General features: G+C 53.7%; 1 protein-coding gene across 1 annotated transcript; it reads right to left on the reverse strand.

The window, feature by feature from the left end:
• Positions 1 to 400: 400 nt before the first annotated feature.
• TNFRSF1A (TNF receptor superfamily member 1A) lies at positions 401 to 13,788 on the reverse strand. Its single transcript, XM_002822808.5, has 10 exons — positions 13,448 to 13,788; positions 5,737 to 5,890; positions 5,383 to 5,511; positions 5,009 to 5,158; positions 4,711 to 4,789; positions 2,500 to 2,573; positions 2,249 to 2,362; positions 1,918 to 1,946; positions 1,428 to 1,716; positions 401 to 1,262 (listed from the first exon to the last, which is right to left on the reverse strand). The coding sequence occupies exons 1-10, from the start codon at positions 13,484 to 13,486 to the stop codon at positions 952 to 954; spliced, it is 1,368 nt and encodes a 455-aa protein (XP_002822854.2). The 5' UTR covers positions 13,487 to 13,788; the 3' UTR covers positions 401 to 951.
• Between the last annotated feature and the right edge of the window lie 1,100 nt (positions 13,789 to 14,888).

The following is a 14,888-nucleotide window of genomic DNA, read 5'->3' on the forward strand; positions in this document are numbered from 1 at the left end:
TAAAAATGACTGCCCTGGCTGGGCATGGCTGCCTGTAATCCCAGCACTTTGGGAGGCTGAGGTGGGAGGATCCCTTGAGCCCAGGAGTTCCAGACCAGCCTGAGCAATATAGGGAAATCGTGTCTTTACAAAAAAAATTTTTAAAAATTACCCAGGTGTGGTGGTGTACCTGTGTCCGGAGGCTGAGATGGGAGGACCCCATGAGCCCAAGGGTTGGAGGCTGCAGTGAGCGCACTCCAGCTTGGGCAACAGATGAGGGTGGTCAGAACAAGAACCTGCTACTCCTCTGTCAGTTGGCGTGATGGTGGTGGGCTACCTGGCCCTAGTGCAGGGCTTTTCCCATCTCACCCCTCAGGATCTGGGCCTCTGCCCCCACCTCCCATCCCGACAGACCACTGTCTCCAAGAACAGAGCTTTAATTTCAGAGTTTTAGTGTATTTACAAAAGTCCACAGCTCCAGCTGAAGGTCCCATTGTTCCGTGCTCGCCCCTGCCTTGGGACAGTTCAGCTTGCTCTGTGCTTGTCCGGGCAGAGGGCACAGGAGTGCCGTTTCTATTAGTGTAACATGATTGATTTAAAAACAAAACAAAACAAAACAAAAACCAAAAAACTGCTTATGTACTGTGAAAAAGGCCCAGGGACGAACCAGAGGCCCCCGAGCAGCCTTGCTGGTGAGGACACCCAAAACGGGCATGAGGCATAGCGTCCCTCATCCTCGCAACCACCCACTCAGGCTCTTGAGCCCACGGCGCACCTCTCTCCGCGTGCGCAGCGCTGACTGTCGGCGGCGCGCAGGCAGCTGAGAAAAGCTATGTACATCGAGGGGTTAGCACCAGGTAGGCGGCTGCTAGCTCCTGCTTGCCCCTCCAGGACCCCTCCTCTCCAGAAAAAAGTGGGGTTGGAAGGGGATCTCGCAGGACGGTCCTTAGAGCTGCCCGCGGGGGCGCAGCCTCATCTGAGAAGACCGGGCGCGGGCGGGAGGGCGGCGGGGCCGCAAAGCGCCTCCTCGATGTCCTCCAGGCAGCCCAGCAGGTCCATGTCGCGGAGCACGCGTCCCAGCAGCTCCAGCGTGGCCTCGCGCCGCGGCGTGCGCCGCCTCCAGGCCGCCAGCATGCTGTATTGCGCCTCCCGCAGGCAGCGCCCGTTCTGCAGCTCCAGCCGATCGATCTCGTGGTCGCTCAGCCCTAGGCGCCGCACGAATTCCTTCCAGCGCAACGGGGGCACGTTCTCCACCACGGCGTACAGCGTCGCGGGGTCATCCGCTGCGGGGACGCGGGGGGACGCGGGCCGGTGAGCCTCGGGCGGCAACCCTAGGCCCCGCCCCGCGTCCCGCGCCCTCCGCCTCTGCTGGTCCCCTCTGGGAGCGCCTCCCGCGCTCCCCCGGCCCTCCCCCAGCCTCCTCGTCTCCAGCCGCAGGAGAAACTCACTGTCTAGGCTCTGTGGCTTGTGGGCGCTGTCCTCCCACTTCTGAAAGGGGGTGGGGATGGGGTCGGAGGCGAGGGCTGTCACAAGGATGGGGTCAGCCCCCTGGTAGGGTGGTGCCACCTCTCTGCGGGGAGCCGCGAAGTTGGGACAGTCACCGGGGGTATAGGTGGAGCTGGAGGTGAAGGTGGAACTGGGCATGGGACTGAAGCCCAGGGTGGGGGTGAAGCCTGGAGTGGGACTGAAGCTTGGGGTTGGGGCCAGGGGCTTAGTAGTAGTTCCTTCAAGCTCCCCCTGAAAGAGAGAAGGTGGCGCAGCTTTAGTGCGGGAGCCAAAACCAGTCCCTGCCCTCTTTATTCTGGATGGGGGTTGGGACTTAGAGGGAAAGAGGCGAGCCCCCCGGGAAGTGAAGGATGATTCCAGGGGATCTGAGTATTAGGTAATTATAAGGAATCGTCAGGGACATCTGGGAGTAACTCTCTGATTTCATCTCACCTCTTTTTCAGGTGTCGATTTCCCACAAACTGAGGAAAAAGAAAGAAAGCATCATAAATTTCACTTCCTCTCTCAGCCCTGGCACCCTGGACTCAGCTGGCAGTGGGTACTTGTGGTGACATGCCTCAGGACCTATGAGGCCCCGGGGACGAGAGAGCTACTGATGCAGCTCGACCTCTACCCAGCCATCCGGGGCCACCTTCTGCCCAGAGTCCCCAGCGGTATGAACCGAGGGGACACTCCTCACCTTCCTCCACACATGTCCATCGCACCCATCCACGTCGTCCCCCACTCCCACCAGCTCCCTCTCCCTCCCAAAGGCCCCACTCACCAATGGAGTAGAGCTTGGACTTCCACCGTTGGTAACGATACATTAAACCAATGAAGAGGAGGGATAAAAGGCAAAGACCAAAGAAGATGACCAGGGGCAACAGCACTGTGGTGCCTGCAGACAAAGCAGGTGTGGTCAGAGGAGTGAGCAGAGGGGGGCTGCAGGGGTAGATGGATGGGTGGGATGGATGGATGGGTGGGGGCAAGGAGAGGGAGAGGGCAGGTGAGCATGGGCACCAGGTCACTTCTCACCTGAGTCCTCAGTGCCCTTAACATTCTCAATCTGGGGTAGGCACAACTTTGTGCACTCCAGGCTTTTCTTACAGCTAAAAGAAGAGATGGCACTGGTGAACAGAGGCCCTACCATTGGAGGAACACAGAAAAACAACCACACAGATTGTTGGACATCCTTTCTTTACAAGTATTTTTGCTGTCTCTTGATATAATTTGTTTTGGGAACTGATGCAGAAGAATGAAACACAGTTAATCATAGAATCATTTAATTTTAGAATTGGCAGGGATCTTGAAAGGGCTGTGTAGAAAATGTGAAAAGCAGTCAGGGCCAGGGTGTAAGTTCCAGTTCATTCCTTGGCTAGCAGTGTGAATCTAGGCAAGCCATTAACCCCCAAGCCTCGGTTTCCTCATCACCACAGGGATCACCCACCTCTCAGGATTGAGGATTAAGCAAAATCATTATGCCTCATTTAATAAGTGCTTGAGAAGGTAACTAGCTAGCTGTTATGGGATTGCTGTTTCATCACTGTTTTGCTGATAAGAATCCTTTGGCAAAGAGAGGTTAAAGGGTTTTTTCTTAAATGACACTGCTAGTTATAGTACCTGACTTCGGGGAGTCGGGGTCAAACATGCATGTGAAAAATTTAAAAACACATGTTACTGGGGCAGCCAGAGAGCACCCTGTAGAACTAGCAGATCTTCCATGTTGGGAGTTGTCACTGGACAGTGTGGAGTGATGAGAACTCTATGGGGTGGTGCTGGAAGGAACTTGAGGAGTGAGTTCCCGCAGAAAGCTGAAAGCAGGGAGAGGCACTTTAGCCCACCTCTCAAGCTCATGGTGAGAACCACATAGAATGGTATAAAAGTGATTTCAAGAAGAGATGAAGCCAGCCGGGTGCAGTGGCTCACGCCTGTAATCCCAGCACTTTGGGAGGCAGAGGCAGGTGGATCACCAGGAGTTTGAGACCAGCCTGACCAAGATGGTGAAACCCAATCTCTACTAAAAATACAAAAATTAGCCAGGCATGGTGGCACATGCCTGTAATCCCAGCTACTTGGGAGGCTGAGGCAGGAGAATTGCTTGAACCTGGGAGGCAGAGGTTGCAGTGAGCGAGATCGCACCACTGCATTCCAGCCTGGGCGACAGAGCAGGACTCTGTCTCAAAAAAAAAAAAAAAAAAAGATGAATATTAATGGAAAATAAATAGCTTTGTATCAGACGTGTTGTAGGTTTTGTTTGTTTCTTTGTTTTTAGTTCTCACAAATTCACCAAATGAATGTCATTATGCTTACTTTAAATATAAGAAAGGTAAGGCCCAGGCCAGGCGTGGTGGCTCATGCCTGTAATCCTAGCACTTTGGGAGGCCGAGGCGGAAGATCGCTTGAGCCCAGGAGTCCGAGGCCAGCCTGGGCAACATAGTAGGACCCTGTCTCTACAAAAAGTAAAAAATTAGCTGGGTGTAGTGGTGTGTGCCTGTAATCCTAGCTACTCAGGAGGCTAAGGCAAGAGGATGGCTTGAGCCCTGGAGGTGGAGGCTGAGCCACGGTTGCGCCACTGCACTCCAGCCTGGGCGACAGAGTGAAACCCTGTCTCAAAAAAAAAAAAAAAAAAAAGCCAAAAGAAAAGTCAGGCTCAGAGATGTTAAGAAACTTGCCCAAGGTCACATAGCCAGTAAGTGGCTATGCTGGGGTTCAAACTCTGAGAGCCCTCAGAGTTTATTCTTTGCAAGTGAGTGACAAGAACAGCCTCTGTGGAGCCAGGAGTGGGGAGGCCTGGACAAAGTGACTAAGGAGGAAATACCATATTGCATCAAACCTAAGACACCATCAAGAATAAAAGGCACTTTTCTTTACATTACTACCCAGACACAAACAAAGCTGCCAATTCAACCATGATGAATAATCAATTATAGGAAGTTTGATTTCAGACTGTAAGAGTGTATGTCCTAGAACCAATGAACTATTGTAGATCCAAGAATCTACATATCTGAGTTGGAAGGGCTGCAAGTCCTTGGGGCATGATCTTCCATCCTCAAAGACTTCTTCAGATTTGAAGAGCAAGGGGAAGGACTGCCTGGTGTCTTAACAAAGTGTCTCTTACTCAGCCAGTAGGAGCCTGAGCACTCTGGGGTATCCTGGCATCCGTTGCCCCACTAATGGCTCCCATCACAGTCACCCGTCCCAACCCATGCCACCATCCAGTGCTCAGCAGCTCTCAGAGATACTCACTTACTACAGGAGACACACTCATTTTCTCTTAGAAAGAACCCTGCATGGCAGGTGCACACGGTGTTCTGTTTCTCCTGGCCTGTAGGGAGAAGTGCAGCACAGCTAAAGGAGGAGCGCCTGCAACCCCGGCCCACAGGACAGAGGAAGTGATGAGGGACAGGGTGGGGGCGGCCAGAGAGGAGTTGGTTGTCAGACCCACAGACTACAGGAGGGGGAAGGAAAGGAAGTACCACCACGTGGGGAAGGGGCCAACCCCTGGGGTGGAGAGAGGGCTTGGCATCAGGAGAGCTGCGCTCACAGGAGAGGTGCACGGTCCCATTGAGGCAGAGGCTGCAATTGAAGCACTGGAAAAGGTTTTCACTCCAATAATGCCGGTACTGGTTCTTCCTGCAGCCACACACGGTGTCCCGGTCCACTGTGCAAGAAGAGATCTCCACCTGGCCCATTTCTGGTGAGGGGAGAAGTTGGGGTATGAGTCCTGCATCTTCCTGTCCCTGCATCCCCTTCCCGACATACCCCTAAGTGTGTGTCTGTCTCTGTAACACACACTCATATCCATGCAGTGTCCCACCAAAACACACACCTTCCTGCCCACACCCACCAGCCTGCACACAGACAGGCACCCACACACCGCTCAAGACCTGCCTGACTCTCCAGCCTGTGCACACTCACCCTTTCGGCATTTGGAGCAGCTGAGGCAGTGTCTGAGGTGGTTCTCTGAAGCGGTGAAGGAGCCGCTCTCACACTCCCTGCAGTCCGTATCCTGCCCCGGGCCTGGACAGTCATTGTACAAGTAGGTTCCTGTGAATGGGGCAGCAGAATTAGGCTGCGGGTGAGAGCACAAGGAAGGAGCCCCATGCTAGGGACAACAGCCAGGGCCGATTCCCTGAAGTCTCTAGGAGAGGAGGGAGGGAGAAAATCCCAGCCCAGGAGAGGCAGCAAAGTTAGGGAAGAACATCTGGAAGAAGCAGAGGAAGAAGCAGCACCCCAGACCTGAGGGCATTCGCCGTTTGCACTTGCCCCTACCTTTGTGGCACTTGGTACAGCAAATGGAATTATTTTGAGGGTGGATATATTTTCCTTGGGGACACACACTATCTCTCTTCTCCCTGTCCCCGAGGTGAGGGACCAGTCCAATAACCCCTGAGGGGTATATTCCCACCAACAGCTCCAGGAGCACCTGGGGAAGAATCAGATAGAGGAGACACCATCAGGAGAGGGAGGGATGGGAAGCTTAGGGGCAGCAGATCTGAAACTTCCCGGGCTCAAGTCCTTCCTCAGTGAAACATTCTGCCCAGGCCACGCCACTCACTAAGTTTAGAGTTCTTCCTTGAAACTTAGACAGTTGGGACCATACAATCTGATGCTTAATTGTTCTCTAGTTGTCCTGTGTGTTCATTTTTGTTCCCTCAACTCAAAGCTAGTAGGCCCCAGATCTAAGTTGTATTTTTTTTTTTTTTGAGGCAGGATCTTGCTCTGTTGTCCAGGCTGGAGTGCAGTGATGCAATCACTGCAGCCTCCACCACCCACACTCAAGCAGTCCTCCCACCTTAGCCTCCTGAATAGCTGGGACTACAGTCGTGCACCACCAGGCCCAGCTAATTTTTTTTTTATTTTTAGGAGAGGCAGGGTCTTGTTATGTTGCTCAGACTGGTCTCAAAATCCTGGGCTCAAGTGATCCTCCCATCTTGGCTTCCCAAAGTGCTAGGATTACAGGCGTGAGCCCAGCCCTGTATTTTATCCCTACTGTGAAATCCCCCACAGCAGCTAACAATGCTGGACACGGGGCAGATGTTGAAAGGATGTGTTTTTGATTGGGAATTGGCAGGTTACTTCAGTGATGGCCCTTTCTTCCAACAAGCAGCCCTAAAGATTGGGGCGGTGTTTCTCCAGCTGGGTGCTGGGTTCTCCGTGTGATCGCTTTGTGAACATTCACAGAGGTAAACAATGAGGATCTATGCACATCCCGGGAGTATGTTACACCATGAAAAGCTTTCTGAAAAAGTCAGCTGGTGGTGGGGGCGAGTGATGTTCCCGTGAGCACACCGCTCCTGGGGAGTGGGCAGAAGCAGAAGGAAGTTTATTTACATGTTTGTATCAAACCTTACTCTGCCTCCTGCCCTCACACTCCCTGGCCCATCCCCTCCACCTCAAAATTTACAAACACCCGGGGTTGGCACGGACAAATGGGGAGGAGAGTAAAAGGGAAAGGTTGGGGATCCCGCATGGGTAGACGGGGGGCAAAGTTGAGATGGGGGCAGGAGTGGACAAAGGTGTGCAGGACACAGGCACATAGAGCTGGCCAAGGCTAGTGACCCAGCTTGGATGACTGTCAGGTCAGAGCTGAGGGCGTGCTGGGGAGTCCTGCACGCCATGACATTCCGGAAGGTATGCTTTGCAGTCTCAGGCCAACCCCACAGCAGCTAAACGGCTTGTCGTGTTCTGGCATCAGTGCCAGGAAAGCAAAGCCAGGAGTGAATATTTAGCTCTAACTTGGACTTTGATCTCTGCCAGCTTCATTTCTGGTTTTCCCTGGGCTTCTGTTTTTGTTTTTTTTCTACTATAAGAGACACTTTGTGTAAAGATAAGAGGGTGTCCTCAACGCCTGTTAAACACTGGGGAGCAACTGACTCACCAGATCACAGAAACCCCAGGGCAGGGAAGGAGGGTCAGGCAGCCCACAGCCACCCAGCCTCACCAACTCCACATTTCGGAGCAGGAGGCCAGTCACACCCTGAGTCAGCCACGGGGAGACGCTGCAGCTGTAGCTGTGCAGGCCCGGAAGTTCAAGCCTCAGCCGCAAACATGGGAAGCCACACACAGAAACACAACAGCAGCCCCCGCAGGTGGAGGCATGTGCCCCTGCTCAGAGGACAACAACCTTCCCCTGCCCACGCCAGCCAACACCGTGCCACCTCCGCTGAGAACAGGACTGGGGCTTCCAGGGCAACAGGAAGGGTTTGGAGTGGTGATGGGAAGAACTTCCCAATCCTGAATGTGTGGTTCCTTTCCCCGAAGAAGCCACTGGAGCACCTAAGGTCACTGGCACTTTGAATCCCATCCAGGGGGCTTGAGGCAGAGTCAACAGGCAGAGACAGAGTCATGACGAAGAACTGGGGGACGCCAGCCCCAGACAGCCTTAAAGGGAGCTTTTCAGGGACCTCTGGCCAGTGGGGGATGAGCCTCCCTGGAGGGAGGGAGGGAGAGAGGCTTTCTCAGGCCACGTGTTCCCTTCTCTTTCCAGCACTCTGGGGGTTAAGTCAGATCCGGGAAAGGGAAATCTTTTCCCAGCAACTCCGCCCCAGTGACTCAGGCCAGAGGGAGGGAGACCTAGGGAGGGGAGAGGGAACTAGCAGCTTCCCCAGCTCCTCAAGGGTCATGAGTCAGCAGAAAGGAAGAAGGCACTAGCCTGCAAGTGGGACGCCATCTAATCCCTTCTTCCTATGGCCCAGTCCCTCCTTCCCATCCCCACTCAACCCCCTTCCAACCCCTCCCCATTCAAAGAGCCAGGCCACAGACCCTTGCCCCACTTGGCCCACATGTTCCGGGAAATGCCTCCCTCTCCCTATTCCATCCCGAAGGGAAGTCTCCCTCGACCCTGGCTTCCGCCCATCAGGTCTGTGCCCTCCCTTCCCTGAGGGCCACTTGGCTCCTCCTAGCCCCTCAGCGGCCTTTAGCTGAGGCCCCGCCCCAGCTCCTTCTCCCAGTTCAACAAGTCTCCAACAGCTAAACCCGTTCCTTGAGCTCTCAGTCCATCCCCCAACACTCCCCAGTCCCAGCAGGAAGCAAGCCAAGGCTGCCCTCCCACCCTGGGTTCACTGCATTCCCACAGCCTGGCTGGTTCTGACCAGTTGTGCTGGGTTTGGGGGCCTCCCTAGGGTCCCCAGACAATCCTTAGGAAACAAGGCCAGTTCTGAGTCTCCACAGCCCCTCCCCAAGCCCACTGGCAATACAGGAAAGGCTCCAGAGCCCTGAACACCCACTTCCAGGAACCAGGGAGCAGGCAAGAAGGGTTGCCAGATGGAAGAACCAGCCCTGCTTCCCAGGCTTCCCCTGGCCCCCAGAATGCTCCAGGTCAGCCCTCTCTGATCCCTAGGAGCCAGGGCCCTCAGACTCCCCACCACTGGGCACCACTGCTGGCACCAGCTGGCCCCAGTGAGCCCCGTCCTCAGCAGTTGCATAAATGAAGCAAAACAGCAGAAACAGGAGGTGAACTCTTTAGGCCCAGACTCCAGCCTGGAGCAGAAGGGCAGGAAGCTGGGGTGCCTGTGGAGAGACAGTTGAGGGGGTGGCCCAACACCCCTCCAACTCCCCCACAATTTCCGCCAGAGGAGGCTTTAAAGTGTGACTTCCTGTGCTGGGGCTGCAGTGTGGGGAGGCGACGCTGAGATCGGCCTTGTGGTCTGACCCTGATCCAGCCACCTTGCAGGGACCCAATTAGTGTTCCTTTCCCCCTCATTCATGTGTCTGTTCATTTAATGTCAAGGTGTTGGGGGAGGTCATGGCAGCTTCTCCTCCAAGGGCCCAGTTGAGGTCCCATCTCCCTCCCGTGAAGCCTCCATTGACAATGTCTGTTTCCTCCACCCCAGCTCCTTAGACCCATAGCCCCTGTGAACTCGAAGCACGTGAACTGACCCTATCTACTTTTGGCTCTTATCATAAGATGGTTATATTGGGTGACAGATATGATCTCCCCAAAGTGACCACAAACCTTGTAAGATGAGAGATCAAAAAATGTCTTGGTCAGAAAGTGTCTTATCCTCCCCTGGTGTCCTCTCAGCTCCCAGAACCAGGCCTCCAGACTGGGAGCAGATAACTATGGATCAACTGATCGATCTAATGATACATCTGTCTTCCACTCTAGTAGAAGCCAGTGATTCCCAAAGAGGGAAGTGAGGAGACAGCACCCCTGGTAGGAATATATTTATCTGCGGGGGAGAGTTTTCAGACCATCTCCCCACCTCCCTACACACAAGCACACACACCCTTACTGAAGAGTCTGGTGTGCTCCTCTCCTTTTGAGAACCACTGATGAGTGAACACCGTGCGTCCGAATGATACAAAGGCAGAAAGAAGTTGCAGCACCTCTCCTCTAGCTTGGTAGGCGCACCCTTCCACATGACCATTCCCCTGACCCTTAACATGCCCCGGACGGAATTCATCCGTCTCCTCACCTAGACAAATGACACAATCGACTTCCCGGACGAATGCGGAGAACTTGCCACGCTCTCTCCCCAGGGCCCCGTCCCTATCCCTGCCACCATCCCATGTGTGAGTTCATCTTGAGAGGCCTCCCCCTGCAATCTCTCAGTCCTCTCCGCATCCCTGGGTTGCCTCACACCTGGGTGATTGCAGGTGTCTTCTAAGCCTCTCTCCTGCTCCCATCCATCCTACACACTTTTTTTTTTTTTAATCTTCATTCAGGCTTTAACTTGCACGCACAAGTGTGTGAACCTTCCTCTCCATCTCCAGGGCCTGGCTCCAAACAGCATTTCCATGGTCATGGAAATGATCTGAATGAGCACTTCCAGAGATACCTCACTTCTTTTTTTTTTTTTTTTTTTGTTTGAAACAGGGTCTCACTCTGTCGCCCAGGGTGAAGTGCAGTGGCACAATCATAGCTCACTGCAACCTTCACCACCAGGATGGAATGTAGCGGTGTGGTCAGGGCTCATTACAATCTCCACCTCCTGGGCCCAAGCCATCCTCCCGAGCTCAGTCTCCCGAATAGCTGGGATGACAAGCACGCCCCACCATGCCCCACTAATCTTTGTATTTTTTGTAGAGACAGGGTTTTGCTGTGTTGCCCAGACTGGTCTCGAACTCCCGGACTCAAGCAATCCACAAGCCTCGGCCTCCTGAAGTGCTGGAATTACAGGCATGAGCCACGGCACCCATCTGAGATGCCTCACCTCACTTGTAATCACAGTCCAGGCACAGAGTGTGCCCTAGGAGAACAGCTTCTGAATAAACGAATGAATGAATTCCTCCACCTGGAACCATATTCAACACTCTTCCTCCATCCTCTCCCCCACTCCCTCTAATTCTCCCATTCACATTTCTTAGTGTTTCTCAACATGGTCTTTCCACTCCCGAACCAAGGTGTCTGGCTTCCTGCCACCCTGCCTATCAACACAAAATCCCATCTCTCCATCCCTCTCCTCTTCCTCACATCAGTGTCCAACTCTGCTTCCCTCCTTTATAGCTCCCTGACAGGCAGTGACTTCAGAGGTCAGCTCCACATCCACTTTTCTATGAGGCTTTCCCTCCCCCATCCCATCTGACCCATCTCTTGTTCCTTAATTCATTCGCAAATAGTTAAGGGGCACAGTTAATGTGACAGGTCCTGTATGGGTGCTAGGGATGTTGAGGTGGATAATACACAGCTCGTGCTCTCAAGAGCTCTCACTTGAGTCAAAGACAGTCAGTTGTAGGCACTGAGATCTATACAGGGAGTGCTGCAGTTGCACGGCGAAGGACACTGAAGCAGCGTGGGGAAGCTCCTGAATTTTCTGGAGCTGAGCACAGGAGCTGAGACCTGCTAAGCAAGGCAAGGCAGTGGACTAAGGCTCATCTCCTTTCCCAGTTCTTCCTCCTCCCACTGGTGCTCCAGGACACCACATCACAATGCACTTGTGGATATTTTCCTTGGGATTGCTCTGAAATCATTTTTCACTGTAAGCCATCTTGGTTACTAGGCTGTAAGCTCTTTGAGAGCAGCAAAATCCTGTTTGCTTTGCCACAATCTCTCCTGTATCATTCTTCCCTACTCCCCTACCCCACTTCTCTCTGTCTCTCACACACACACGCGCACACACACACACACTGTGAGCTCTGCATTGCCCACTGAATGGTGAGAAATTCAGAAGGATGCTGCATTCCCTTTGTTTCCCCTTTCCTCCAGCTCTAGGCCAGTCTTCTGTCCCTTAGGGCACATAATCCCACCTGGGCTGAAGCAGCCCAGGACCCAGGCACTTCCCTTTACCTGTTCAGGCTACCTTAACCCTCTGTTTTCCCAACACAGGTAGCCAACCAGTAATTACTACTAATCACAGCAATATAAAAACTTTATTGAGTGCTTTCTATTTGCTACAACCTATTCCCCTGATGGACTGTCAAAGCTGTGGGCAGGGATTTTGTTCTCTGCTGTAATCCCAGCACCTATCACAGTGTCTAGCCCAGAGCACACACTTCATAAATCAAATCAACACTTAACATGTATCAGTCTATTCAGTCTTCAGAACAACAGTATGAGGTCACGACTGTGACACCCATTTTGGAGATAAAGAAACGAAGGCATGGAAGCTTAGGTTATATAAGCTGCTCTTGTTCGTGCAAGAGGTACGTGAGGGAGCCAGGGCCGCCCCCAAACAGAAAACAGAAGCAGGATGTCAGGGCAGCTGGCTGGTGGGGAGACCGTGGGGGAAGGACAGTGGGAAGAAGGGAAGAGGGGGTGGGACTAAGGAGGCAGGAGGAGGCAGAAGAAGAGTGAGGCCCAGACAAGAGACGTGCTGCCTGGGGACCTGGGGCTGGGACCAGAGAGGAGCAGAGAGGAGGGGAAGGAGGATTAGTGAGAAAAGATTTCAAAAAAAGAGGCTCTGAGAAGTCTGAGGAGAGTCTGGGGAGATTGTTGGAAGAAAGGAATGGTGGGAGAAGAAGAGTATAAGGCACTAAAGAGAGGGGAGGTAGGCGCAGCCTTCAGAGGCCGGGCAGGGCAGGGCCACAACAGGGCAGGGAAAATCTGCCCGACTAGATGGGCCCAGGGCATCTGAACAGGATGATTCCTGGACCAAGACGTGGAGGACAATCAAGGATACGTTGAAACAAGGCTGAGGCCAGAGAAAGGGACATTTTCCAGTGACGAAAACAACTTTCTACCAACTTCCCCAAACTGAACTGTAGAATAAGAAACCAAGGGATTGTTGTTTAGGTCTGTGGGAAGCGGCGGGGAAGGGAAGCCGGAGGACAGGCCCAGGGACACTGACCAGGTTGCGGGTAGGGCCAGCTCCCTGGGAAGGCTCAGTCCCACAGAGACCACCTGCCTAGCAGCAGGCAAAAGGGTAAAGAATGTCCCCAGGTGAGAGGCCGGGGCTTGGCCAGGGCACTGGGGACACTGTCCACTGGGTTGCCCTGCCCCATCCAGTGTCCCAGCCCATTCTCAAATACCTCCCACCACGAGCATCCCAAACCCACCACACCACCCCATCCCCACTCCTCAACTCACTCCCCCACTTCACCAGCTGCCAAAATCCTGCCCTACCAGGTGTGCTCCACCAGGTTCCACAGGCAGCCTCGCCTCCCCACAGCCCAACACACTCCAGGCCAGCCAGCTGACCGGAGGGACAGAACTCAGAACCGTCTGGACTCCCCGAGCGCTAACCTTCCTACTCACACTCCCTTCTTTTCCCGCGAAATCTGCCCCACCCTGGGCCTATCTCCTGCCCACATTCCCTTGGCCCCCCGCAAACTTCCATGGCTGTCAGGGGCCAGGGCTTCCTTTTACTCTCTCCCTTTCAAACTTCTCCCATTCCCCTGCCTCAGCGCAGCCCCTACTCCAAGAGGCGGATGAATGGGGAACCCCACACTGGCAGCGGCTGAGGTTAGGACCTGCAGGCCTGAGGCTGGTGCCAGGACCAGGCCTGGGCAGGAGAGGCTCAGCCCCCTCCCGGAAAGGGCCCACGCAGGCCGGACGGTGCCTCGCCCACCAGCCCACTCTTCCCTTTGTCCCTGGTCTCACCAGTGGCAGCAGCAGGTCAGGCACGGTGGAGAGGCCCATGCCAGACAGCTATGGCCTCTCACTCCCCCATTTGGGCTCAGGGCAGTGTGGCAGCGGCAGTGCTGGCGGCTTCCCGGGACTCGGTCTGTCCAGGACGTCCCAAGTGCCTTGGGGTGACAGTTGAGGGTTGAGACTCGGGCATAGAGATCACGGCCTGGTCCCAGTGATCTTGAACCCCAAAGGCCAGAACTGGAGCCTGAGTCCAGAGAATTCTGAGAAAATTAAAGCAGAGAGGAGGCGAGAGAAGGTGGGAGGGGAAGAGTGAGGCGGTGTCGCAACAGCGGGACAGGAAGAGCTGGAGGAGGAGGCCAGAGGAGGAGGGAGGAGGAGGCCCAACGTTCTTTAACTCTTTGTAGTCCAGTCACAAGCACAGGAGTCCCAGATCTGGCTGTCTTGCGCCGCCAATCCACCAATCCGACCACTCCCAACCAAACACCAAGGGGCAATAACCCCTTGCCTGCATCACTAGCCTTTCCTAAATGGATCACAGCAGTGAAAAGACCCAGAGTTTGGGAGTCAAATTCTCTGGGTTCCAGTTCAGAATGCTTAGCTTTTTAGCTAAGAATGTGTCTTGGACACATAACTGAACCTCTCAGACACATAACTGAACCTCTCTGGGTCTGTTTTCCAATTTGCAGAGTGGAGATAACCTGTCTCCTGGGGTTCCTGTAAGGATTTGTTCAGATGGGAGAGATATAGATAAGCATCTGACTCCATGTCCCTTAGTAATCCTCCACTTTACTCCAGAGTTCTTCACTAGCCTGCTAGTCTCCCTCTTTCTTGGGAATTTACTGATCCAATCCAAACCTCAAAGTAAGTCCTAACCCTCGTTTTCTGCCCTGACTGGGTCCCTGCCATTCCTCACCCCAGGTCTCATCCAGTCTGTGCCTGGCCAGGTCCCCCCACCCTGCCCCACTGTTGATCCTGGCTCTGCCACCAATCATGGGACATCAGGCAACTCCTCTCCTAAGCCTCTGTTGGTTCCTCATTTATTAAATAGGGGTAACGGTGTCTGCCCACCTACATGGGGAAAGTGATGCCATGAGAATCAATGAGACATATCCACGAAGCTGCTGTGGAAATAAAGATATCTCCATCAGGTGTTCCTAGCATATTCCCAGTGCCTTTTTCCTAAATATTCCAATACATCAATTATAACTCACCTTAGAGATCATCGACTACAACCCCTTAGGTTTTTTTATTTCTTCGTTTTTATTTCTTCGTTTTATTTCTTCGTTTGCTTGTTTTTCATTTTTGTTTTTGTTTTGAGGGTCCGCTCTGTTTCCCAGGCTGGAGTGCGGTGGTACCATCGCAGCTCACTGCAGCCTCGATCTCCCAGGCTCAAGTAATCCTCCCAACTCAGCCTCCCAAGTAGCTGGGACTATAGGTGCATACCACCACG

Source organism: Pongo abelii, chromosome 10 (assembly GCF_028885655.2).
Source record: "Pongo abelii isolate AG06213 chromosome 10, NHGRI_mPonAbe1-v2.0_pri, whole genome shotgun sequence".
Classification (NCBI taxonomy): Eukaryota; Metazoa; Chordata; class Mammalia; order Primates; family Hominidae; genus Pongo; species Pongo abelii.

Bases quoted from the DNA above. Each gene is read 5' to 3' on its own strand.
- TNFRSF1A (XM_002822808.5), bottom strand. From the start codon at position 13,486: ATGGGCCTCTCCACCGTGCCTGACCTGCTGCTGCCACTG. The intron at 1,947-2,248 runs GTGAGTGGGGCC...CTTTTTCCTCAG, and splicing joins GTCCAAGCTCTACTCCATTG to TTTGTGGGAAATCGACACCT. The intron at 1,717-1,917 runs GTGAGATGAAAT...TCTCTCTTTCAG, and splicing joins AATCGACACCTGAAAAAGAG to GGGGAGCTTGAAGGAACTAC.